This window comes from Tiliqua scincoides, chromosome 2 (genome assembly GCF_035046505.1).
Source record: "Tiliqua scincoides isolate rTilSci1 chromosome 2, rTilSci1.hap2, whole genome shotgun sequence".
Lineage (NCBI taxonomy): Eukaryota > Metazoa > Chordata > Lepidosauria > Squamata > Scincidae > Tiliqua > Tiliqua scincoides.
Window position 1 is genome coordinate 135,141,727 of NC_089822.1, and position 27,423 is coordinate 135,169,149.

Genomic DNA, 27,423 nt, shown 5'->3' on the forward strand with positions numbered 1-27,423 from the left:
AATTGATGACCAAAAACTAGCTATTGGTGAGGCTTCCACAGCCAACTAACTACCTCCCTTCCAGGCTGTGCATTCTTGAGCATGGTCTGCCTTTTTCTGCCATTATTCCATTCTTTTTCAAGTACCCCTAAAGGTCCTGTTGAGTGTCCCTGGGTGTACATGAATACCAGGTTGGAAACCACTGGTTTGTTGTTTACATGCACTTCCTCTAATAGTGTTTACAAAAAGATGGTGAAGACCAGAATTTAAAAAGAAAATATATCATGATCTTTTACTGTGTTTTTAATAAATTAGAGACTACAGTTCTTAGGTAACAATTAGTGGTAGGTTATTTTTCAGGACCTGGCCTCAGGTAAAATCAGACAAAACTATAGTCAGACACCCCCCTAAGTTTAAGCCCCGACTTATCTGAGGGTCATAGAAAATTCCATGATTGTTGACTCTATACTTGCCCTTGACTTATCTGTGGGGTCGACTTATAGACGAGTGTCTGCAGTAGTTATATTTTGACTCCTTGCCTGCCTAGACCATACTCATTGGTAATTGAGTGGACTGCCCCATCTCTAGAACTGTCCAGTTTCTCTGGACATTTTAAAACACTGCTAGGATATACGGTTTCATGGGAGGTGATTCCCCCCCAAAATAGCCCCCCCACAACTGGTTTCATCAGCCTGGGATGGTGGCAGGGGATATCTATAGATTCCCTATCACCGCTTGTAGCGCATGCTGTTGTGCTGGCGCTGCCAGCCCTCAAGTTGGCACTGTACCAGTGCAGCACCACTTTAGGATCAGGCTGCCCATTTCAGTTAGATATTGAAGCTTTTAACAAGAGGCACTGCCATGGCATGGCACGAACAGAGGAGTTGTGTCACTTGTCACAGTAATAACAGAACTACTATTTAGCAAGTACCTTTAACATCAAAGCAATTGCATCTACCCAGACACCTTATTTGTTAAGGGAAGGATCATATTTTCCAACAACAATCTGCATGTTGTTGCTTGTGTTCTGAACACACACGCACCCCATAGAACAGATATCATCCACATGACCAACAACCAACTATACACAGAGTCCATTAAGGTCTCGAGTTTATCTTGAAAGCCTCCATGCTTTCTGTGCTTATCTTGAAAGCCTCATGCTTTCTTTCCAAGTGTCTGAATGTCAGACACTTGGAACAAACAAGAAAGGGTTGTTGCCCTCATACTCTACATTTGGCTGGCCACTGTTGGAAACAGGGACTAGATGGACCCCCAGTCCAACCCAGTAAGGCTCTTATATTAAGCCTATCATTCCACATGTTAAAAGGAGATGAAGCAACATTGTACACACCAGCTTCTCACAGTCTGCTTCAGCACGTTGTCTTCGTTTGATCTCTATATCCACCTGATTTCTGGCATGTTTCAGCTTGACATCCAGGGCACTGCGCTCAGTTTCTGCTTTCATCAGATGATCCTTGCACTTGGCGAACTCATTTTCCAGATTCTGCCACCTTTTCCTAAACTCTTCAAAATTCTTGGCCAGTTGGATAAATTCTGAGAATACACATTGTAATCCATTTACAATGGATTGCCTTAATATCTTTCCACATTTTCTTCTCATATCTTTCTAGTAGATACTTACCATGATGTAAAAAAGTGACAGCACAAGGCATGTTGGCACCTAATAATTTAGAACACAGGGCAGAAGACCCACAATCTCCTCCATTTTTACTTCCCAACAAAGGATGTATGTTGGGCCATTCAGTCAGATTCAATGTTAAGAATGACCAATGAATTTGAAAATATGCCTGCATTGAAATAAAAATATGAATTTGCTGCCAGTTTTCATACCAAAGGATGAAGCTACGGCTATAATTAACTTGAGAATGGATTATTTTATGGTCACAGATTAGCAAACTAGAAAGAACATACAACAGCAAAATTTAAATGTAACTACTGTAATATGCTTCAATAGATATAGATTAGTATTACAGATGTCTGGGCCAGTAACTGTATTCAGCTAGATAATTATACAAGCATTGATTTGAAAGGAAAAAGCCAATTTCCTCTAGCTGCTTAACACTGCCCCACAGCCCTAAGGGGAATATAAACGTTTCATCTTGCAAAGCCACATCTACAGAACATTGCACAAACCATGCCCTCAGCCAACACTACCCCCCATACTCCCCATTATTTAAGGATGTCATTATTCTGTGACACAGTACACTTCCCTTGGGCAATGTGAGACCTGCAATGGTATATGGCAATGTAACATCACATCCCTGAGGCAACAGACAGAATAAGGTAACTACTAGAGCCATAATGTTTTAACCACATGCTCTACACTGTTGCCTAGAAACCACGTTGAACAAGACCCACTGGTTGATATGCAGACCTGTTTTCTACAAGAAGGCATCCATCCCAATAATCCAGCTTCTAGAGACAGTTCACATATATGAACAGACTGATCTAAGGAATTTGGAAAACCTCATTTCCACCAAGCCATTAAAAGGATACAGATTCCAGATTCCCTTGATTCCAGAACCCCTGCAGATAAGGGAATCCACGAGATGCCTCCCCCCAACCTCTGGAGCTGAGGGCGCTCTGCTCCCTTCGCCTCCATAGGGTTTTCTGAGTCCAGCAGAGGCAGCACATGTCTACCTGCAGCCTCTGCGAGACTCAGAATGCCTTTAGGGAGTAAAAAAAGCAACTTCCGGTTTTTGTGAAAACTGGAAGTGACATTTTTAATGCCTTAAGGCATCTGCAGATACAGGATCTGTGGATATACCCCCCCACCCCCATATTTTTGAACCATAGAGCTGGAAGGCATCTGAAGAAATGATTTCTGCATTCTTTAGTCACCTGCATGTAATCTCCCCCAACTAAAACATACTTACGGTATTCACAGCCTTCATTCAGAACTTCTGCCTGACGCATAAGCTGGTCAAAAAGATTCCGTACGTTCAGCATTGTAACTTCCATCTTTGCACCAAGAAAATGAAATAATTCAGAGATTAGTCTTTTCTTTTCCCCAACAAGCACATCGAATTTTCACCTGCAAGGTTGTCAAGCTTATGAATTAGAACTACATTATGGATTCAGCCATTTGAAGTTTAATTTGAACACTACCATTAAGTCAATTTACACATTTCATCCTTCATTTTAAAACCAACCGGAGGATGAGGGAAAGACAGAAAAATAGCAAGAGATGTATGTGAGAAAATGCATTTACAGATACTTGGTTCCATGTAGCAGTGAAGACTACAGTGTTAAGCCAAATGGCTCAGAAAGGTAGGTCTTGAGGAAGACTTTATGGGAAGAGAGTTTTGATTGGAGCAACAGAGAAAAAAATTAAAACATCAAAAGTGTCTAGATAAAAATGAAACCTGAGTTGAATATACTAAAGTCCAACTTATGGCTCTGAAAAGTCTTTTTAAACAAGGAGAAAATATTTGACATGAAATTAATATTATAAATATCACAACAGCTTATTTATTGTGTTAGAGAAAACAATTTATAAACGTTCAGTCATCATAGAATTCACTTTCTGTTTCATGAAGAACACACTATTATGATTAAGCCTTGCTTTCTAGACTAGGTTATGTCAAACGTTTCATACAGAGGGCCAAAGTTAGCATTCATGGTGCCTGCATTCATAGTGCCTGCTGAGGGCCAGAAGTGACATCATTAAGCATGTGATGGCCAGAAATATGCACTTTGTTCTCACAGAAACTCATTAGCTGCAAATGACAGAAAATGGGTATATCTTATTCATGTTTGCAAGTTATGGGAGAACCCAGTTATCACACTGGGAGAGCCCAATTAAAATGGGGGCCAGATAAATTACTTCTGGGGGGCCACATTCGACCCCTGTTCTAGACAGTTCCAGGCACTAAATTAATATCTAAAGAACAGCTTAGGTTCACACACGCAATCTGCACGACCAAAGATCTTGCAGAAGATCATCAGTGTTTTTACTGATCTAACCACCAGTTAGCATGCAACTCTCAGAAGTGCCAAATTACAAAACAGGAAACTTTACTGAAATCAGTGATTTACCATGCATTTTCTCTTGGCAATTTAAATTCCTTTAGTTAAATCTAATCAGTGTTTCTCAAGCAGTGGTACTTAAAGTGGTGTCCAATGGTACATGCAACACTCCCAGACCCCCGCTGCCGGGCAATGAGACCAGCAATGCAATTCAACATGCAGCAGTAGGAGGCTTGGCTCAGGCAGAGCTCCAGTGCGTGTTTTGCACACTCAAAAAAGCCTTCCTGTCCACCCTGAGCCTCTAACTGGTGCTTATCACATTGCATCTGTCTTCCCAATACCACCGTCATACCTTTATCAGCATCATAAACAAAACAAAATCAGTAAACCGTTTTTAAAAAACCCTAACCTTCCTTTACAATTGTGTTTGACCGCCTCCTCTTTTTAATAATTAAATTAAATTAAAATGCCACTTTCACAGAAAAATTTTCATTATCCCCTGAAAGGATAAACCTAATTTTTTCCAAGTCGACCCAACCCACCCTCCTATCAAGAAGACCCTCCCAGTACAGAAGGAATTGGTGATGACACCATCACCATTTACTTCTGGTGGTACTTCCAATAGGTGAACCATGCAAAGTGGTATGGTGGGGGACAAACATTGAGAAACTCTGATCTAAATCCATCTAGCATAGACTGGAGCACCTCAAGACTCCTTTTCAAATTAGCTAGAGGGTTTATAAACAAAAAAGGTCAAATTCAGCCTATTACTAGCATTATTTTAATCACACAATATACAAGGGGACCATATCTGCAGATCCCATACCTGGGTTTCACTTATCCACTGACTGGGTCCATGGGCCCCTGTTCATACATCCCCTCTGTAGGCAAGGGGAGCTCTATTCCCCTCGCCTCTGAAGAGTGGGGGGACATTCCCTGGTATCCAACATTTCACTTAACCATGGGGGTTCTGGAACAGAACACAGGGCAGGTCTGTACCAGAAAAATATAAAATATGTATTTTTGGAAGACCTCTGAACAGGTTTCATTTTTTTATTTTTGTAAGCTACTGTTCCTACTACGAATAGCTTTTAAAGTGGTCAGCACATTTCCCAAGCAGCAGCGTCAGTAACATCACAGCAATGATTAAGAGAAACTGCTAGGTTCAGCAATGTGGAAATTCCTTCTTCAGTCCATGTAGCTGCTAGAAATGTGAATGGGAACTATGGCTAATAAATTACCACCAAGTAGAGTGCAATGCTTATATTGTACCATCTGTGCCAGACAATGCACCACCTTCATGGCTACAAGGCCACAGAAAAACATTCTAAATGCATAATACAAAAAGCACTCTGAGCAAGCACACTTTAGTACCTGTACAGTATTTCTCAAACTGTGGGTTCCGATTCAATTGTTTTTGATGGGTCCTGAAAGTGAAACTGACATAGCCAACAAGGACAATATTTGGGATGCTGAATCCAAAAATAGCATTGGTTTTGCCCGACTGACTCTAGTTTTGGGGATACAGCATAGCCACCTTATACATCGATTCGAGCAGCTTCCTCATGAGGAAGCCATGCCATCACCTTCCTCACAAGGAAGCTGCTTGAATCAGCATATAAGATGGCTATGCTGTATCCCCAAAACTAGAGCCAATCGGACAAAGCCGATGCCATTTTTGGATTCAGCACCCCCAAAATATCCTAAATTTGTTCAAACATCATTGGCAACTAAAAAGGGCTTTTGGGGGGCTGGTGTTTTGTAGGCTTGTGTAATCCTCTTTGTAGTGGTAAATATATTTGCTTGAATGATTTTCATTTTAAATGTTATCTGACATACCTAGAGCAGGATATAAACAAAGAGTGCATCAGCAGGAGCAACAGTCCTGCTAGTGATTTTATCTTAACTACCAGATCAAAAACTCAAGGATAGCAGGGATCCAAAATCTTAGCAAACATCCTTAACTGTTGCATTTCAACTCAGGAGAAGCTCAGCAGCTTTTAAAGAGCTAGGCAGAATCCATTTGTCATTTTTATAAAGTCCCCTAAGAATTGTTATAGCGAGTAGCATTTGTGCTTGCGCAGGTTTGTTCAGGAATAAGATTTCAGCATAGGGTTAGAAGGGGTGCAAGACCATTGCTTGTTCTCTATGACCTGTAGAGATGTGCCCCTATCTTGCTTGCTTCCTCCCCCTTTTCCAATGAGCAGGATCACCCTCCATGAGTTCTGCCAAGCTGCATGGAGTCAACCATGCCATGAGCTCACACACACTCATGCAAGGGAATACCTCTAGGATTCCCTGCCCCAAACTCCAGGACATGCACTTCAGATATGTACAAGTTTACTAATTGTTAAGTCCTCAAGAAACATACCAGTTCTGATCTAGAAGTTTGTCTAGAAGTCAGAATATACACAAGTCAAAACAGTTAGCCCAGCACTTTCGCTCCTGTGCAAAAGCACCACAACAGATTAACTGGGCATGCACAAAAGCACGGGTACAACTGTATGTAATTCTGGGACCTAGTATAAAGTACTTTTCTTTGAAACTTTTGAACAGTATTTGTTCCTGTTATCATCGGATACACTCCCCATTACCTTATTTTTTATGTAGTTGTACTGGAAGTGCAGGTGTTTCTTGCTTTAAACTTATTAAAACAAAGGCTGCAATTTTTTTTAGCTTCTAGCACTAGAGAGCTTTTTTTTTTTTTTTTTAGCTTCCAGGGCACTTGGGTCATGTTTGTTTTTTAGAGTCTTAGTGTGCTAGCCAAACTAGAATTTCTCCAAGCCAACTCAGAGCCACCACCATGGCTTATATCACCATCTAGAAAAGATGGCCACCACCATGCTTATATCACTTCCACCTATTTTCAATCAAAACAAATGCAGGAACCTGTCAGAAACATGGTGGCCTCCATAGTGTATGAAGAAAACATGGTGACCACCAAACAATTGATTTTAATTACAAGGAACTATTTTGTCTTTTTTGAAATAACTACGCTGGAAGCATGCGTGTGGCATGCCGAAAAACATCCCTTCCACATATTTCCCTGGCTAAAAAAAACATAGCCAAAGCAATGTGCTGTGCAGGCAGCCAACCTGCACACTAGAGGGTGACTAACAGGAAGTGTTGCGCTGCTTTGTTTTAAGCAAGAAACACCTGCGCTTCCAGTACAACTACACAAAAAATAAGGTAATACAATAGGTGAGGAGGCCTGCTATTTTGTTGCAAGGTCAAAAGCAAAGTCCAAAAGCAAACTCAGTAGGCAAGAATGGTGATCATCTGCAAGCTTTATTTCGTTGCCAGCAACGGGCTTCTCAGGGACTCCTTGTCCAAAGCGAAGAGAGCAATGAGAGCCACATGGGAGCTCTCAGAGAGCAATTTTCCAGTCTGACCCTCCTGCTTATATTCTATTCTGGCTCCTTTGTTTGAGTCGGACACTTCTCATTGGTTGGTGTCTGAAATCAGAGATGGGGGCTTTCTCAGGGTTGGCCACAGATAACTGTACAAGCATTTGATTGGTTGGTTTCAAGTTACAAATTCCGAAAAAGGCAAAAATGTACATTGAGACATATATATCTTAAAGATTTCAAAAGCCACTAGGTGGCACTCTTTACTCAATTACTGGCTTTTGGTATGTCTCTACACTTATTTTTGACCTTGGCAAGGGCCACCTGCTTATCTTTAACATTCCTTCTTCCAGACACCGTGGGGCTCTGTGCCAACATTGTCTAAATCAAGTCCTCTGGCTTGCCTCTATTCCATGTGTGATTCCATATGTGAACTGTTACCTTTTGAGATGTATAGTGGTGTAAACATATATTTAATACAAGACAAACTAACCTCTTATCGTACAAAAGGATTTTAAGAGACCTTTCTCATTCATTTTAACTAAATCCAGCCCCTTCTGTCAGCTTTCAGCTCAGACAGAGGCTCTCATGATGTTTTGCTGATCAGGGGACTTTCTCAGGAATGTTCCTGCTTATCTTCTGTCTAGCTGGTGTTTGCAGGTGTTTGTATCTTAGAAAACTATTTCTATTTGCCAACAGATAAAAAGTTGCATTGCTAAAACTTCTCCATTAAATGTTTCAAACCTGTGTATAACTTTTCAATTTTCCTACTTCTTGGTGCCAACTAGATAACATTGCCCTCGCTTTTTGTTGCAAGTGCACTCGCTTTTTACCTGCTTATTGTAACCAAACTGTGTGGGATGTTACTCCCTTATTCTAATTCTGCCCGTATGCTGCAGTCAAGTCTCTATGAGATGCAACAAATTCTGCAAGACTTGGAGTTTTCAAGGTAGCAGAGATACAGCTCCTATATTCCATATCTATGAGCTGTCTGTGAGACAGACCCTTTTGATTTTTGGCTGGAATGGCTTTTGCTGAGGTCGCAATTTGAATCACATCTGAGACTTAAGCAGCCTTAATGGTCTAATTTAATGGCTTTTTACTATTTTGTGTGTTTATGCTTTAATCAAACCATTCCAACTTATTTTAATGTTATTACATCCCATATATGTGTTAGTTACACTCTAGAGACTATAATTATTAAAATATTGAAGAATGCATGCAAACATTGGCACTTCTATGATGCTTTGGTATATTAACTCCTCCCAGTCTTGCATACAAGACCGTCCTCTGGTTTAAATAGCTTTTATAGTGTTATTACACTGTCCTTCTGAAAATATAATGTTTAAAATGCAAAAATGCTTTTCTCATTTGCTTAGAAGCAAACCTAAAAATGGAATTTGCCTCCCTGTTCATTCTGCTATCTGGATGCCAGGTGGTTTGCCAAAAAGACATTCCTTGAGACCATTTTTAACAGCCAGCCTGCAGTTTGCAGACAGAGACCTGAAAAATGCTTTTTGGTTCTAAACCCCTATTAAACTTCTATTTAGGCTTTTAATTAATAGTTTGTGAATATTTTCCCTATAACTGTAAACATATAAACTAATAATTTGTTTTAAACTAATTTAGCTATAAACACCCATAACATAGCATAAACATTTGGTTCATTAAACTTATAAATATTTGGTTTGTTAGCATAAGTGGCTTTCATGGCCTTGTCTCAATTTATCCTGCAATCCCCCATTTCCATAGTTTCCTTATCGGACCTGGAATGGAACACCCTCAGATACGGGGCCCGACTATATTTTTAGCAGCAAACTAGCAGGGGCTGGTGGGGAGCCATAAAACTTTGTAGAATTTAGACCCATAAACCCCTTTCCTTTCAACAAGCTGCGATGGCTGTATCAGCAGCACAGAACTGAGCTGAGTGTATACAAGTGAGATCCATTAACAAAATGTTCCTGTGGATCCCCAAGATAGACGGCGTACTTCAGCTTCATCTCATTTCCCCCTCGTACTTTCAAGTTCTTTTTATCTGCAATCTGCACCCTTTCTCCCTTAGTTAAGTCTCAGTTTCTTGCAGCTCATCTCCTTCAATGGAGGTTGGGCAATGGTGCAGAGTAGGTGAGCTCAGACACCAAAATGGTCACAGAGTTGCTCTACTTTCTTCTTTCCTTTGTTCACTACCTTGTTTAGATCCCACTGCTATTTACCCGGAGCCACATTATTGATGGGAGGGGAGGCAGATGAAAAAATGTCAGTTCCATTGTTTCACTTCCTCCTCTGAAGAAAAGCAAAGCCCACACCCGATAAACTCTGAACATTGTTCAGCTGAACCACCAAAACAAAGCAACCAATGCACATGCCATGCACGCAATGCAAACACTAGCATTCAATGAGAATACTGACGGGAAGGGATTTTGCCCCTTCCGAGGAGGTTTAATTTGGAAAGTATTCCAAAATTTTCTGCTTTGCAAACCTCAAATTTGTCAGTAGCCCCCCTCCCCCATTTTTGCCTGCAAATTGCGTGGCATAGGGCTGCCGATTTTGCTAATAGAATATATACCTGTAATTGTACAGATATCAACATAAAATGGTACTTTAACTTATCCTCTGCACGAAGCTGAGCATCAAAGGCCATATCCACTGAAAGAACTCCTCACAGACCAAAATGAAATACCCTAAAGCCACAAGTTCTGCATACTTAATATACCAACAAGAAATGTTGCTTTACAAATACTTTTCCTTTGGTACTGCAAGATACATCCCCATGTCTTTCAAGTACTAGCTTGATGTTCATGCTTGAGTTCAGCCTACCAAGTTCAAGTTCTGGCTATTTGTAATTCTGTAGTTTAAAATACTACTTTCCGCAGCAATCTTCCTAGTATAAGCATCCATATAAACTTTGCCCCACATATCAACACTCTTACACTAAGGCTGAACTAAGGCCTAACCTAGACCATACATGTTAGAATAGTCCACATAGAACAGCCCACTATCTGCAAATACATCCAGCAAACAAAGTATGAGCTTAATAGCAATATTGTACCCTCTATGACAGGGGTTCCCAGTAGCAACACCTTAAGGCAGCAGTTTTCAACCGGTGTGCTGCAAATGGTCTGCAGGTGTGCCACAGAAGTTTGCGGTTGGGTAACTTATTAGTAGGGCTATTCGGGATGTGAGCCCCTTACCAGCAGCATGGTGTGCCTTGTCAAAAAACTGATGGTGTTCCCTGAAAATTTTAGCATCATGCCAGAATGCCATGAGATGAAACAGGCTGAAAGTCACTGCCTTAGGGTATCACAGAACACTCACGGGGTGCTGCAGGATGTCCCTCATGTCCACACCTGCCTGTTATCCCAGGTGCTGCCATCTTGAATCTTTCAAGATTTGGGTACTGCTACCTTGGATCTCATGAGATCCAAGATGGCAGCACCTGGCTGAGCCGCGAATGCTGTGGGGGTGCTGTGATTCAGATACATTTGGGAACCACTGCTCTGTGTCATTGAAGTCACTTCACATGGAGGATTTTAGTATGTATGAACGAAGCCTAGGGGTCTCGCAGCTTTTAAACTGGGAAAAAATTCAGAAATTTGTTTGATATTTAAAATTAGAATCAACAATGCATAACAGATTCCACTGGAGCCTCTTGAACCACTAGGAGAGGCCAGCCACTTAAGTAGGCTAGAAACCCACAATGCCGACTACTTTATCAAAAGCCCAAGTAGTAACACTTTACACTGTATCTAAAATATGAATAATTATGGAAAGCATAAAAGGCCACGCAGGGAACAGCCCTGTTTTCATCTCTGCAGGAAGAGCAGTTTTTTGAAAGACTGTTTCCTCTCAATCCCATTCAGGTAAAATGGCACAATTATACTTTTATATGAGAGAGGAGTGCTACCATCTCTACCCACACACCCCATACTAAGTATTTAGCAATAAAAAAGTTTAAACTATAATCTAAACCTAAACATTTAACAGTTTAGAAACATTACCTCAACATTTGCCAAGAAATAACAAGAATTACCCAAGTACCTGGAGCCTCTGTCAAGTGTCTCAAAGCACTTTTAAGATTAAACGCAGCAATGCTAGCATCATTTCCCTCCACTGTGACAGACAAGACCAGCCTTTGCTTTTTTTAACCACTGGAGCTGAAAAAGATGTGCTCTCGCATCCAGCAGTTATCCAACATGGTCTCCACCTGTGACAGAATCCACCACCCTGAATGGCTCCTCAAACATACACGCTGAGTTGGCCATTTCCTTACCGGCAATTTCCCTAACGTACCAGACTCGCAATGCCCTTCACGCTGCAGAGGCAGCACCACTCGGAACAGGGAAGTGGTGATGATGCAAAAATGCGCCACCACCACTTACGTTCAGGTTCAGAGGTCAACCATTACGCTACGGATGGCTGTAAGAGCCTCAGGGCAGAAAGGCCTTTTCAAGTGTATGAAAACCAGGTTCAAAATCTCTGCCCATGCGCCAAGCCTCCTGCCACTGTTTGTAGGGTTGCAGCATAGTCTCACTGCCAGGTAGCGAGTTTCCCACAATGCCCCAGTGAGTGCTTCATGACAACCCAGAGCATTGCAACACACACTTTGGGAACCTCTGCCTTATATCACTGTAGGCCTAGCACTGGCAACAGAGCACTTATAAATAACCACTCAAAGAATGAAGAACCACTAGATTTGACCCCTTCCATCTCAGCTACGGAAGTAGACCAGCTAGGTGAGTAGTCATATTCAGATGAACCTGATAGAAAACAGTAGTTTCCCACTAATAGAATAAGCGTCAGAGAGTTACATGCTTATGCACCCTGTTCCTCCCAAAAAAGAGGACAGTGAAAGCTTCTATTGTTAGTTTAGGTCTGTGTTAACACACACAGGAAACTGTAACTTATTAACAAACCCAGGTTAGAACCAAAAAGGCTATCAAAACACAATCTGAAATCCTGCTAATCCTAATACTAGGTAGTCAAACCAAAATTTCCTTAATTTGTACAATGTAAGACTGCATTTTTTTCTTAGAGACAGTGGAAGCTCTCTCTTCACTTCACACATTCGGGGGAACACGCGGGTCTGCAACTTTCCAAGGTTTGTTTCATAATGGGAAACAACAGCTTTTCAATACATTTTCTAGCCAGTGTGGTTTTGCACAGGGGTTCACAATTCCACTTGCCATGCTCACCATGACAAATCTCCCATTGCCCTCTAGCAAGAGTGATGAGAAGTACCCCAGCTTCTCTCTAGTTTGGAGCTGGGTAAAAGGCAGGGATAATCCCCACCAACACATCTATGGGGAAGATCCTTGACTAGGGCTGCCAGCTCCAAGTTTTGACCTGAAGTGAAGGGGATCCTCCACACCAGCGGTTCTCACACTTTTAGTTCCAGGACCCACTTTTTAGAATGAGAATCTGTCAGGACCTACCAGAAGTGACATCATCAAGCAGGAAAATTTTTAACAATCCTAGGTTGGAATCCTAGGGAGAGTAATCCCCATTGACTATCACTGTTAAAAGCATATACAGAGCAGCCTGTTAAAAGTACAGATCTGTAAAATTTCCCCCAATGCAGTCACATGCCATGGTACCATCAAGTCTAATATATTAAAAATAAAATACTGAAAGAATGGGGACCCATCTGAAATTGGTTTGCGACCCACCTAGTGGGTCCCAACCCACAGTTTGAAAAACACTGCTCCACACCGTTTTATCGAGTTTCTAAGATTCTCTGAAGCCCAGAACAGCTGCAGGGATGATCCACAACCCTCCCTTACAGGGAGCAGAAGATTGTCCCAGACTTTAGGCAAAGGGTCAGCATAAAGTCAGGGACCAAGGCTGTAACCCTGTTCGTGCTCATGTGGAAATTGTCTACCAAACACAGTGTGGCTCACTTGTGAGTAAATACGCACAGGATTGTACTGCAGAGGAGAGGTAGAGTCCTGCTGACTACAAATGTTTATTTGGCTATCAAAGTCAGTCAAAATTTGTAGAACCTTATTTATACATAGCTGGCTATGGCCTTCCACTATTATAGCAGTGGAAAACAAAACATTTCTTCTGTAACAGTAATGCTGTTGTGTCAAGGGAGACACTACTTTTGCTTAAAATGTTAACATAATTAATAGTCAATGCTGTTCCCTTAATGAGCGCTGATGGCTATAAAATAATTTTGCTTAAATGAGCAGTAATGTATTTTGATGGCTGGTAGATACACTGGCTTCCCACCCAGCCTACTGCCTAGAACGAGGGCTGAAGAGATGGCAGTTAAAATGTCACATGGAGGGTGGAAATTCTGCAGCTGGCTGACCACAAGCCACAGCTGTTGCTTTTGAGGGAAGAGAAGCTGCTCCAATGACTAGCACTGTCTGCATGCATGCCTCTTGCCTCATGATATTCAAGTTTTAAATAAGTAGGTATTACAAAAGCAAAAAGCCTTAAGGCTACCATACTTTCTCTTCCCCTCTAAAAGGTTACCTATGCAGAAGCAGGAAACAGAATATACTGTATCTCTTTCTCCCTGCTCAAAACCATCAGCAGTGTGTTAAACACACTTTTGTCAGTAGGTTAAAACTTTCAAACCCAATATTGCTAGTACATAATGATATCACATTAAACCCATACCAGTGAAATTTACTATTCAGAGCACAGAGGAAATACTGCTTATCTAAATTTACCAGATATCCTTTAAATGATTTTAAAGATTAGAAAAGAGGGGAATCCCATTTCTTTATGTAGCATGCAAACACAACCTGAGAGAATAACCTTAACAGATAAATGGGAATGAAAAATCATTTTTGGAAGGCAAAATGAATACTCCAGGTTACTCAATAGAACAACTTTCTTCTGAAAACATGGCATTTACAAGGCTTTCAAGGATTTACTGAATGAAGGCTTAAGAGAACGAAAGGTCACAGATAAGGCACTTGAGAAAGAACAGCAGATCAAAGGTAGACTTCTTACCAAGTGTCAAAGCTAGCTCCTCAGTCACAGACAAACTTATTTGGAGCCAATTCTCACATTTAAACATGGAAAAAAGAACTGCTTTACAACAACTAACCAACTCCAATTCAGAGTTTCAGATTATTGGCAACTACAAGTGCATAGATTCTGAATTTCTAGAGCTCTATGATGTCATAAACTCAGGATTGGTTCAATTTAGAATTTGACCATGTAAACAGTTATTTCCACGAAATTAGTGTCTCATTTTAAACAAGGCTGCTTTGTGCCAATGCTGCACGCATAATGAGTGAGGGCCTAGTCCGAACTGGAAAGACAGGCACAGTGAACACCACACAGGTAAGTTGTTCTCATACGCTTGGTGTTCCAGCTAAGCAAAGCCTCAGAAAAAGGCCTTATGAAAGAAGCAGAAACCCTTGTGTAGGGCTATGCGTTTCTTGAATGCTCAGTTTCAATAAAGGTTTGTTGGAAGAAACCCCAACACAAACTCTTTATGGCTGTGCAGCATCTCTCTGTAATCAATTTACAAAAGTGTAGTCATGTTATTCTTTAAGGTGATATTTATTATAGCTTAAGCTTTTATAGAAGTCCCCTTCATCAGATGCATGAAGAGCCCACTGCACCTGATGAAGCAGGCTCTAGTAGTTCATGAAAACTTATGACCCTGTTCCCCCCCCTTCCTCTAATCAAGATCTCCTCAGTTAGCAATTCATTCAAGAACAGACTTGGGACAATATTTCTCATTCAGAGGCACCAGGATTAAATTTTAAGTGCAAGTACCAGCTTCACACATTTAATCAGTGGCCTTATGCAAAATTTAAAACACACACACACACACACACACACACACACACACACTTCCAGTTTCTTAGTACCAGGAGCAACTTCATAGAACCTTGGAGTACCAGGTGCCTTATATTTTTCAGCTCATCGCAAGAAGTTACAGAGAAACTTTTGACAGGCAGCAATATCAAGTTGCTGAGATGCAAAGGAATACTCAGATGAGTATACACAGGCTGCATCAACAAGCTTTCATACAGGCAAAAGACAACCTATTTCATATGCAAAAAGTATATTATTGTTAGAATAAGTAGTGCTTTCAAAATTCTGACTGAGAGGTCATTAATTCAAACACACTACCCAAGCTAGCCATTTACAGAATGACCAGAGGGGCTCACTGTAAAACAAGTGCTACAAATGGTTGCTGAAAAGTTTTCATTCTATGGTGAATGCAATTGGGTTCGGTCTTAGGCCAAGAATGCTCATAGTTGGCAAATTTAACACCAGTTTATACCACCACAACATTATAATGCCCCATATTTTCGCAATCACACACTGTTTCGCAGGCAAGAGGCAATGTTTCGTCCTGCTCCTAGATTCCTGAAGCCCTGGAGGCTCAGACAATAGCATGCTAAAGACTTAAAGAATGAATCTCCTAGAGACACAGAAAAGTAACTTTGTTATCAGATCTTTAAATAAAGAGTTTAACAGACTCCCATCCAGATTCCTGGCTGCCAGCTGCCCTGTCATTACCATTCCTTTCCACCTCAATCAACATATTACTCTTCTGTGGCATCTTCCTTGCTGCACTCAATACTACTTTCCACATTCTTTAAAACACACACACACCCCTCAACGCACCCTGCTGTCAAACTTCTCAAATTTGCCATTTACTCTCTTCCAGTCTTCTGGACCTGCAACCAAATTTCTACACTGAAATTGCTCTCACCATCATCATCAATGATAATCTCATTTCTAAATCCAAGAAATCTCATCCTCCTTGAATGCTTTGTTACTTTTAAAACAGTAACCGCATTACTGAGCTGGTCTCCCTTCATGCCCTAGATTTTTATGATAGTGTTCTTAGCTATTTGTCTTCCCATCCAAGCGTAAATTCAATGTTTTCATAGGGACGAGATCTTTCCCTGCTTTCCGAGGTCTATTGTGGGTCTGTTGTGGTCCCTATCGTGCTCTCTCCCCCCTCCCCCACACACGAAGTCTCTGAGTGACCTTTCAGTTCCACTTATACTGGGACTGAGGCGACACCCAAAAACATCACCTTCTATATAATCCCACAACTCCAGCTATGCACCTCTTACTTCCAATGGAATGTATAATCTGTTTCTCAAACTCAGCACATCCTAAGACAACAAAATATCATGTTGCTTTCCTTTGTACAAAATTGCAAAAATATGGTCCTTCCTCTCCAGCTCCACAATGAAAATCTTCATTTATACTCAAAATCATCTCCAGTCCTCAAGTAACCTTTCTAGTGTTCTACCATCACATCTCAGCCTTTGCACTTCTACCAGAAGCATTCTTCCATAATAATTCATCTGTCATATTTCAGACCATAATATCCCTCCATAAACCCCTACATTACCAGTACTATCTCCCCATCAAAGCCTTCCATAGCTCACCACCCTCATGGCTGGAATGTTTTGTCACATAGCAACATTCCAGCCAGCAGTGAACTGCATAGGATAGCATTCCTTTTGAACTCACCAAGCTAGCTTTCATCCCTTCTTCCTTGCTGGCTCAACCAGCTAACCAGTGCTTCACACACTTTCCGGCTTTCCATTCATGCTTTCCCCAGCTAGCTATCTTTTTCCTGCCTTCCCCAGCCCATAAAGCATTCAGGGATGCTACCCAGTTGCCCCAAGGAATTCTAGGGCACAATCCAGTTGCCATTCTTCTTGCCTCCCTTTATCGTTAGTACTTCCTCTCAAAATACCTACATGCCACTTCCTCTCTTTACTCCCTTCAAATCATTTCTCAAAACCCAGCTTATCCATAAAGACTCTGACACAATCCTCATTCCCTACCCCAACTAAGCCAGGGTACTGGTAACTGAATACATATCCCCCCACCCGTGTACTCTCCTCTACTTCTTCCTACACCCTCCCTGTGTCAAAATTATAGGCTGCAAATGCCTCAGGGAAGCAGCTGATGACACCAATTGGAGCACCAAACTGCAATTGTGAGGCATTTCTATGGCCCTGTAAACTGCTCAGAGACTACAAAAAAATGGCACTGAAGGGGAATTCCTTGCATTCCACCATCACCTGCTCCACAGCCTTCCCAGACAGTCACCTCACTGGACGGGGGGGGGGGGGGAGAAGAGGAGGCAGGAATGAGAAACCCCCAGTTTCTCCCAACTCTTCTTTTTCACTATTGGTCTTCTGAAGCTCAAACATCAAAGAGCCCCGCTGGATCAGGCCAAAGGCCCATCTAGTCCAGCTTCCAGCATCTCACAGTGGCCCATCAGATGCCTCAGGGAGCACAGAAGACAACAAGAGACCTGCAACCTGGTGCCATCCCTCGAACCTGGCATTTTGAGGCAGCCCACTTCTAAAACCAGGAGGTTGTACATACCCTGTTGCGGTTTGCAACCTGCGATGGACTTCTCCAGAAATCTGCCCAGTCCCCTTTTAAAGGCATCTAGGCCAGATGCCACCGCCACACCCTGTGGCAAGGAGTTCCACAGACCAACCACATGCTTTTATTTGCCATCATCCCACAGCAAGGAGTTCCAAAGATTAAGGACTGTTCACAACTAGAGATGAGGCGAGCTTAACACAGGAGGGATTGTAACCCAGAGCTTAAGAACATAAGAACATAAGCTTGTAACCCGTGATGACGTTTCCACCAGGAACCTGTGCAAAGGCGTCCGGGCCAGACGCCATCACCGTGTCCTGTAGCAGCGAGTTCCACAGACTAAGGACACGCTGGTGAAGAAAGACTTTTTCGACAGCAGCTAAGGCTTGGGAAAGTTTTCCTTACACGCCTCCGCGAGGCGAGGCAGAGTTAAGGCTCCCGCAGCCGCCTCTGGGGGGAAAGTCCTCCAGCTTCCCAGCGCTGGAGCCAGCATAGGCAACGCTGGCCGCCTGCTCCCCCTCCTCAGGGGGCCGCTTCACCCCAAGCATCTCCCCCCCACGGCCCCCCTTGCCGTAGCTGCCCCCTCCCCGCACACCACCTACCGGGGTCCGCAGTAGTGCCAGTCCTTCCAACCCCCCACCCGACAAACCGCCGCGCAGCAGCAGCCTCTTAACGGCAACCACCCACGCAGGCCCGCCTTCCAGTTTGAACCGCCGGAGCCTAACGGCTCCCCTCATTCTCATTGGCTGTGAGGCACAAGCACGTGACCACTCGAACAATGACGACACAGGGGAACAAAGTCACGGGGAGGGCAAGGTCTCCCTGCTCACCGCGTTGGTTTCGGAGTGTGACGCTGCGGGCGCCTTCTTTCTTAAGGGCAGGGTGCCCTTACTTCAGCCCTGGCCTCCAGCACTCTCAGCTGGGTGGAATCCTGCTGAGAGCCTCTTAGGTCACCACCTCTGTACAGCGACTTGGGATCTTGCTCATTCATACAGAAAGGGAGTTCACAGTGCAAGGAAAATAATAAAGGATGTTTTTTCCATGGAAGAAATCTGCTTTATTATTATTTGCTGTGCTTATGTGAGAAATTACCCCCCCTTTTTTTTTAACTCAGTTGTAAAATGAATGCCTTAGGCTGCAATCTTATCCGCCCTTTCCTGGGAGTAAGCTCCATTGACTCTAATGGGACTGACTTCTGAGTAGACATGCATAGGGCTGGGCTCCAAGGCTGCAATCCCAGCCACACTTTCCTGGGAGTAAGCTCCATTGACTCCAATGGGACTCACTGCTGCATAGACAGGCATAGGATTGGGCCCTTAACACAGAGAAGTCAGAAGTTGTCAGGGGATGTTGCATTGTGTGCACTGCTGATGGAAATCATAAAGAAATTACATTTCTATATGAAATATAAAGTGCAATCCTATGCATGTCCTTGCAGAAGTAAGTCCCATGTAATCTAAAGGGATTTATCCCAAGTAAGTATGCATAGTATAGGATTGTAACCTCAGTCTTCTCTCCACTCCTGGAAGGGACTTAAAAGCAGGCTACAACAGTGTTTCTCAACATTTGTCCTCCACTGTACCATTTCACATGGTCCACCTTTTCAAAAAGTTGGGAACCACTGTTGTAGCTGGTACAATTTGATATTAACGCTATCTTACAGTCCAATTGTATTCTTTCCACTGCAGCCATGCTAAAACCGGCTGTGCTGCATGCTGTGGGGTGGAGTAATCAGGAGGCTTGGGAGAGGCAACAAAAAATATTTTCTTCCCTTGACTGCCAATGGGTCTCCTTGAACCTGTGCCAGCTTTATAGCTAGTATAAGTCTGAAGAAACAAAGGGGGCATGTCAGGAGGCGGGGTAGCATCCAGGTGTAAGTCATTTGGGCAGGAAAACACCTCTCCTGCCTCAATATGTCCTCTTCCCTCTCTCAATCCGCCCTGTTCTGTCCACTCCACCAACTTACTGACATCAGTGAGGCTTCTCCTGGCCACCGCTGTGTGGGGGGTGTTCCTCGTGCCTAAGGTAGCAGCCCAGAAGCGTGCAGCTGCATGTGTTTCTGTAGCAGCATTTATGGCACTGTAGAGTGTGTTTTGCCACCGGGATGCTAGTTCTAGCAGCAGAGCCCAAGCATAAAACTGGGCTGCTAGAGAGTTGGTAACCTAGAGAATCCTGACAATCCTTGTGGATCCTTCCTCCATAAATGCCCATGTGCTCCCCAAGGAAACTCTGTTTCTTACTCCTCTAGCTCCAAATTGCCCTATTCTGCTTTCTCAGCCTTGTAACAGATTTGACCTGAAAGTCTAAGCTAATTCATGTACTGTTTAAATACAAAGTGTCTCAAAAATATGTACACACATTTTAATGAGCCCTTATTTGTACACAGTTCATTGTAGAAAACCTGCAACACTCTATCTAAGGGAAGCAACTGATGTGTAGAAGGAACCATCAATGCACACTCATTAGTGGATGTCTGCAGATCCCTTAGTCAACTATATTAATGGTGTTTAAATGCCAACGGGGAACATTTCAAGCACAGTGTCTAATTCATTGGCTAATTAATTAACTGGGTCAAGCAACTGTTTCTTTGTACACCATATAGAGTATATGTGTGAATTACAGCATAATAAATTTGAGCTATAAAGTGTGTGTCTTTATAGTGACACATTTTCTTGAGATGCCCTGCGTATGGGCAATCAGCTAAAGAAGTGGTACTCATCTGACTTCAGACCTTTACCCCCAGCCATATTTTTTATCTTGTTTTTGAAGTTCAGCAACAGTAGTAAAAAATGATGTGGGCCAATGCCAATGTACAATGACATTATAATATTGGCTGTTTTATTTTCAATCCCTTTTTTAATGATCCTGAGCACAGAATTGGCTTTCGTCACAGCTGTCACACACAGGGTTGAAATTTCATTGAGCTGTCCACCACCACCTCAAGATCTCTCTCTTGATCTATCACAGACACTTGAGAGCCCATTAGCATATATGTGAAGTTTTGATTTCTTGCCCCAATGTGCAATACTTTACACTAACTTACCCTGAAGTGCATCTGCCATTTTACTGCTCGTTCCCTGGGAGATCTTTTTGGAGCACTTCTGGACATCACTACCCAGAAAAGTTTGGTGTCATCTGAAAACTTGGCCACCTCACAGCTTATCCCCAACTGCAGGTCATTTATGAACAAATTGAAAAGCACCAGTCCCAAGACTGATTCTTGGGGCACACCACTTTCATCTCCTTACATTGTAGAAATTGTCCATTTACACCCACTCTCTGCTTCCTCGTCTTCAACTAGTTCCTAATCCATAACTTATGCCCTGATTGTGGAGTTTTCTCAGGAGTCTTTGGTGAAGGACTTCAAAATCACTTATTAGTGATGAAGCTAGGCAGTTTTGTCTTTCACCCTACAGCCATTGCTTGACAATATGGGCAATGCATCTGGTCACAGTATGACTATTTACTACTAATTTACAATCCCTTCTGGACTTCACTGCCCAGAAAAGTTTAGTGTTATCCAAATGGTTTATACAGAAAAAGGGGAAAAAAGATTGTACTGTATTATCTTTACTCGGAGATTCAGTGCAGCTTTTCAGTTCTCCAAGAAAGAAGTGTGATAGTACATCCCCAGACTCCCATTCTCTAGAGAGCCCCATGCACTGCCTTTGAAAGTGAGGGCTGCTACCAAGCAATAGGCTGTTCAAGAGGGAAGGACATCATCAAAAACAAACATAGTGGAAGTCTCTGTTGGAAGAAGAGCCTTCACTGAGACAGAAAATGCCAAAATTCTGCTTCCAGAGCAGAGGTAGTTGTTGTAGGATTTTGGACAAAGAAAACAAAGACATTCCTGGGTGAATAATGATATCTGGAACATCTCCAGGGTGTGTAGTCAGGAGTTTCCTAGGCTTCACTGAGAACTTGTCCTTCCAGGAGAGCACAAAGGCACCCCAGTTGGAGGGGTTCCTGAAGGGACACAATGTCTGGCAGGGTGTGGTCTATATCATGCTTAGGTTCTTGGTGGGAAAGGCTTCCCAGAGAAGGAATCCGAAAAGACCAGGTGGCTGACTATTGGACAGTTGTGTGTGATTTATTATCCTGGAAGACTTGTGCTTGCAAGCACAATTATGCCTAGGTGGAGAGTCTGAATTTGCAGGGCCTTGAGGAAGGTGACACACAGATGCCCCAATGTGTTACCAATTTCCCTTCTGATCAATGGCCCTTATTAGCATGATCCTGATTAGAGGGAGCCAGACCTCACTCCCTCCAGGACAAAGTCCTGGCTGACTGTTTGGAATGTCAGCTAAGGAACCAAGATGAACTTAGGAGAGACTATGCACATTTTGGAACGTTAGACCACTGGCAACACTTCAAATGCATTGATTTACCAATTACAATATCCAGGTTCTCTGTAAAAAGTCAGTGAACAAAGAATGACAAATAAAAACAAAAAAGGGCTAGCATGCAAGCAACCTCAGATTAAAGTCTATTCACAGAATATTCTTTACAATGAGGCCTACCCAGCATTGATCTGATGACTCAATATTCACAATGATTAAAATGTAAGCACTAAAATTCAACATGCTTTGCATCACCTCATCCACGTTTATGGTAAAAAAAAAAAAAAGATACAGATTTCTTCTTGATAGAAGAGTAGTTCTGACAGCCTGTTGCCACTCCATGCTGTTCGCAGTAATGAACTAATAATAATCTTACCGCTCTGTAATGTTAATGGCTGCAGAACTGCCTGCTTTAATTTTACTTTTGTTTCTACCCATCTGCTTTCATTCTTTTCTTAATCCAATGCAGTTTCAACACATTCAAATCATTGTAACTACAGTGCACCTTATCTCCTTGTTCCCCACCTGACTATATGTAGTAATTCCAAATTTTGCATGTTTGCTGTTCATGCAGTTGTGTTCATCACACATCTGGTACACAAAACGTAGAGGTACAGGTGGTGTTTTGAAATGGCTATGCAGTGGCTGGTGCTTATGAAAAAGTGGGAGGCTCTGCGTGCAGTAGTATAATGGAAGGGTAGTGAAAGAGACACCTACTCCCCACTGTAACCTCAACGAAGTCAGGATGCAAAATGGACCTCAGAAATTCTGCAGTATCTATACAATCATTACAGTGCAGTTAAATAATAATAATATATGCTTTCTTTTCACTTTAGAATAAATAGACATGCTTTCAAAGTGGCAGATGAAAATCCAGATATCCATTTGCTGGAAGGCTCAAGGCCAAATTAAATAAGATGATGGAAATTGTGATCACATCTCACATTTCTTTACATTTACATTCTTTATATTCTTGCAAAAAGTGGGGGGGGGGTGCCATGTAAATTAGATCAAGACCGCCAAAGTTAACTTCCCCCCATGCCATTTTCCCAATTAACCCTCCCTCCCTCTGCCCCTATTTCTGCTGATGCAGCATACTTAATGCCAGATGCTGTACTCTCTGGCTATCTCCTGCTGTGGCTGAGAACAGTTTTGTGGACTGGCCAGTGTGATCTCTAGACCTGCCTCTACCTCTTCCTTTGTCCCTGTTCTGACTGCTTCTGACTAGTCAAGCAAAAAGTGAGTGCCTTGCTGAGTGAGGCAAACCCTGTAGCTGGATTTGAACCTGTCTTGCCTGGTTGGCTCCCAGCCTGCATCTTGGTACAATAGGCTACTAGCACCCTACCTGATGTGACTGCTATTGGGCTCCCCTTATAACTGGTCCCAGTCCGTCCCCTGGCAAAAAGGTGCCTTCTAGCTGGGGGACTGGCCCTCTTCCATGGGACCTATCTTCCATCTATTGTTCTGCTGTGGTCAAGGAGGTATTTGTGTCTTTTGTGTGGGTGCCATGACTTAGGGCTGGCCCAAGACCTCCTGACACCTGAGGTGGAGTGCCAAGTGCTGCCCCCCTTGTCCAATGATGTACCAGCCCCTGCTCCTCCCACACTCCAAAGCTCTAGCTGTATACTATGCTGTCCTTCCCTCCACATTTCCTTTTCTTCTCTGCCCCCTCTTCCTTTTCCAGTCCAGATAATGGAAGGAGGGGGACTGGAGGCAAGTAAGTGAACAAAGATGAGTGTCCCCATCAATCTGCTTCCTGAGGTGAGCACTTCAGTTGGCCTTATGAATGAACTGACCCTGAGGGGATTTGAATCCTGATTGTTGGGATTCATAGGAGTTTGGTAGTGTTTCTATTTTGCTGTGCATGCTATAGCAGTTCCTGCTATGTTCCTGCAGGGGGTGTGGGTGCTGCGACATCCTTGTATCTGTGTGTGCCCATTGTGTCATGTGGCATCTGCTCAAAGTTGTGACTGTTGCTGTGTTATTTGTTCCCAGGGGCCACCAGGGGGCATCATCCCAAAGGTAGCTGCTTATTGGACCTTTACTCCAGCATTGGAGCTGGGTAGATGTGGTGATTAGCTTCTTGCACACTGGCCCAGTGTCACAATGCCCGCCACTCCATGAACAATGGGCTGTGTCAGGGTTTTCATGAGGAAGCTGCACCAGCATGGCACTGCCCAGGCTTTCTCCTCCACCTCCTTTGGGCTGGATGGGATTTGGATATGGTGGTCATTCTGCTGGTGTTACACTTGTGCAGTATCACTATAGGATTGGGCCATAATGCTGACATCCTACACACCTGGGAGTGCCCCCCATTGATCTCAGCGAGACTTACTTCTGAGCATAGGTTTGTTCTGTGAGTCTCCTTGTCACTTGAATAGAATGATGCCAATGTGACAGCAAAATGGATTAATGAATCCAGGTGGGAAAGGAGTAGATGAGATAGACAGATGCTTTGATTACCACAGAGTGTAGATTAGCTCCATGTTACATATGGAGTACCACTGATATGGAGGAAACCAAGCCACTTGCAAAGGTCAGTAGGTCAATATGTTTGTTAGTCTATAATCCAATGTGTACTCACTGGTGTAGATATTTAGGTCATGTATACGGCTCCTTTCCCTGAAGTATTGGTGTTCCTCACAAACAGTTTAAAATGGAAATAAAAATGCAAATTTGTGCCTTCCTCCCTTCATAGTTTGTAGGGAAAACAGCTTGATTAGTTTATGGGCTTGGTTTATGGATGTATTCAGTGTCTTTGGTTTAAAAATAACTTTATTGAGGGAAAACTAATTAGAAGGGACACTGAATAAGTCAGCATTTGCAGCATAGAAGCTTGGAGCCCAGGGGCTTCTGCTTTTAGGGAGGGTGGTAAAGTGATAAAAGGGGAGGAACAGCTGGATAATCTTATACATTATTTTCCATCTCTAGCTGTTATTTTAGCCACTAGATAAAACTACTCCCTAGGAGCCCTTTAGCACACAAATGAGACCCATTTATTAGAGTCCCCATTCAGAGAAAAATAATTCCTTGTGAGATTTTCTTTTCCTGCCCTTCACACACACACACACACACACACACACACACACACACACACACCCCTACCTTTCTTTTCTGTTCTACCACCCCAAGTCTGAGCTGGTTCCTTCTTTGCCTGCTGGTTCCAGTCAGATAAATTTAACAACGAGCACAACACTAAAACGAGCATTGGCCATACACAAATAAATACCCGAAGAAGATTCTCATAACCATAAAATAAGGATCTGTTTTTATCTATTAAATCTGAAGCACAACAGTGGGTAATTGAAGGACAGACATTGGAAATTATAAAGTGGAACTAAATGCTTGAAGGGGCTAGGTACGAAAGGGAGTTCATAAAATGTAGTTACTCGTCTCTCTCCAACTGGCTTCACAAAACGCCTCCAAGTGGTCACGGAAATCCAGGGTTTTCTTGGTTTCACTTGTAATCATTTCCAGCTGAGAGATTCCTCAGCAGTTTGGAGATGTGGTAATGGGGGGAGAGAGAGAATACTACCCATATGTATAGAAAACATGGAAAAAGTAGTGATTTGACTCAGGCATCTCATGCAACTGGACTGGTGGCATATCAAATATCCTCCTTGCATCTTCCCTCCCCCGTATTTCAAAGCTGTTCTTTGTCCCTGAAAAATCCCACCTGCTCATCCCTGACCCTCAAATGCTTCAGCTCCTCAGCTCTTGAAAAACAGTCATCTTTGGTTCATTGTTGATGATAGTGAAAGGCTTCTGAATGCCATAGTCAGAAGACGGAGAAGGAACAGAAGCTAGCAAGGACTTTTGTCAAATCCAGCAGCAGCTGAAGGCATGTACTTTAATTCCAGATACAACAATGCAGCAAAATCACAAAACAAAATCAGTTCAAAAGGCTTCAGTGATAGTTTTTTTTAGGAAGTCAATCTTAAATCACAAGAGTTAGACCAGCTCAATGCGCCGAAGTGTTATTCTCAGTTCACACATGCTAGCTGAACATGGTAGGTTAGATGGAGTGTGCAGGGATCTTCCCAGGTAATTTTGGTAAGCCATTTCCTCCCTCCGCCCTTAATATTATTTTTATGGTTGCCCTGGTCCATAGTGGGATGATAGTGGGATATTCTACGATGATAGTGGGATATTCTATTCCTACATAATGGATGAGACTAGTATGCTTAAGCTCGGGAGAGAAAGGGGAATAGTCATATACATTACATGGAAGTTCACTGCAGCACTAGAGAGAGGAAGAGCACAGCGCTCCAAAAATTAAACATTTTTTTTAAACAAATGGGAAAGTTTCAGACAAAATGGGAGGGCGCTGCTGAAAGGGGGTAGCCATGCTGGGATGGTCTTGCAAAAAGGAAGAGCTCTTTTGCATGGGTGGCATGGCAGCTGCTTAAGGAATTTCAAATAATATATAATAAAGTGTTTTTAAAAGGTTACGACATGGGAATGGCGGGGGCGAGAGGGAGAGAGAGAGAGAGAGAGAGAGAGGAGTTTGTCTCACACGCATGAGACCACATGAGAACTGAATCTCAGCCTTATGGGTTCCATACGAACATTCTAATTATTTGACTGCTGCGGAGATTGAAGAGGGATTTAGGGCACAGGCCTTGTTTCCAATGCCATGGGTCATTTCCTCTTATAACGTGTGGGAAGGACGCCTGTAGCAAATGAGTCCAGACTGAGAGACTTGGTTCGTAAGAGACCTTCCCTTTCAAGGGAAATGTTCCTTTCAAGAGCGAATGCCAATCATTTTAGGCATTCTTCACGCTATTTCTGAAAAGCACTCGGAGTGATTATCATAATGACATTCCAGAAAAATCTCCTGGCAGTTTGTAAGCGGCATAAGCAGAGTGTTTCACCAGTAAAAATTCTGACATGATTTTATGTCCAAATTACTAACATCCATAGATAAGAGCTGTAACTAGTCAAAGGACACCAGCAGCAGGCAGTCAGAAATATCAGAGAAATCTGGAGACATTGAGATTTAGGGGTTTTTTTTCCATTTGTTTTTAAGAATTTCAGGTGACTGTTTCACACTGTTGGAAGAACTTGGAGGTGTACAAGGAGCTGTGACCTTGGTTTATAAGAAGGTTTGCCTGGCCACATGAAGGCACAACTTAAAAGTCAGAAAGCACATATTTGTCTGATTGTATCAATGGCTGTCTATAGTGATCAAAGGTCACTTTACAGCAGAATGGGAATGAATGACCAAGTGTGCTTCACTTAGAAAAGTCTGAGCCATTGGTTCAACACTGAGAACTGCCAAAAATGTTACAGACAGTCCTTAGTGGTGTAGCTAATGATCGTGTAGCCCAGTGCCAAGCTCAAAATGATGCCCCGGAAAAGATGTTGCACCTGGGTTTTTAATAAAGTGAAAACGGGGGAAAATCCGCCTCCTCCCCCCAACAGTT

The 27,423-nt window shown here is 42.7% G+C and overlaps 1 protein-coding gene across 2 annotated transcripts in view; it reads right to left on the minus strand.

Annotated features, from left to right (window-relative positions):
* RACGAP1 (Rac GTPase activating protein 1) overlaps positions 1-18,278 on the minus strand; it is a 39,448-nt gene extending 21,170 nt beyond the window's left edge. For both annotated transcript variants that reach the window (XM_066614972.1, XM_066614971.1), the window contains exons 1-3: positions 18,260-18,278; positions 2,877-2,961; positions 1,331-1,533 (exon numbers count right to left, since the gene is read on the minus strand). In XM_066614972.1, coding sequence (XP_066471069.1) covers positions 1,331-1,533; positions 2,877-2,961 — 288 coding nt within the window. In that variant the 5' untranslated portion in view covers positions 18,260-18,278. The remainder of the gene's footprint in view (positions 1-1,330; positions 1,534-2,876; positions 2,962-18,259) is intronic.
* Between the last annotated feature and the right edge of the window lie 9,145 nt (positions 18,279-27,423).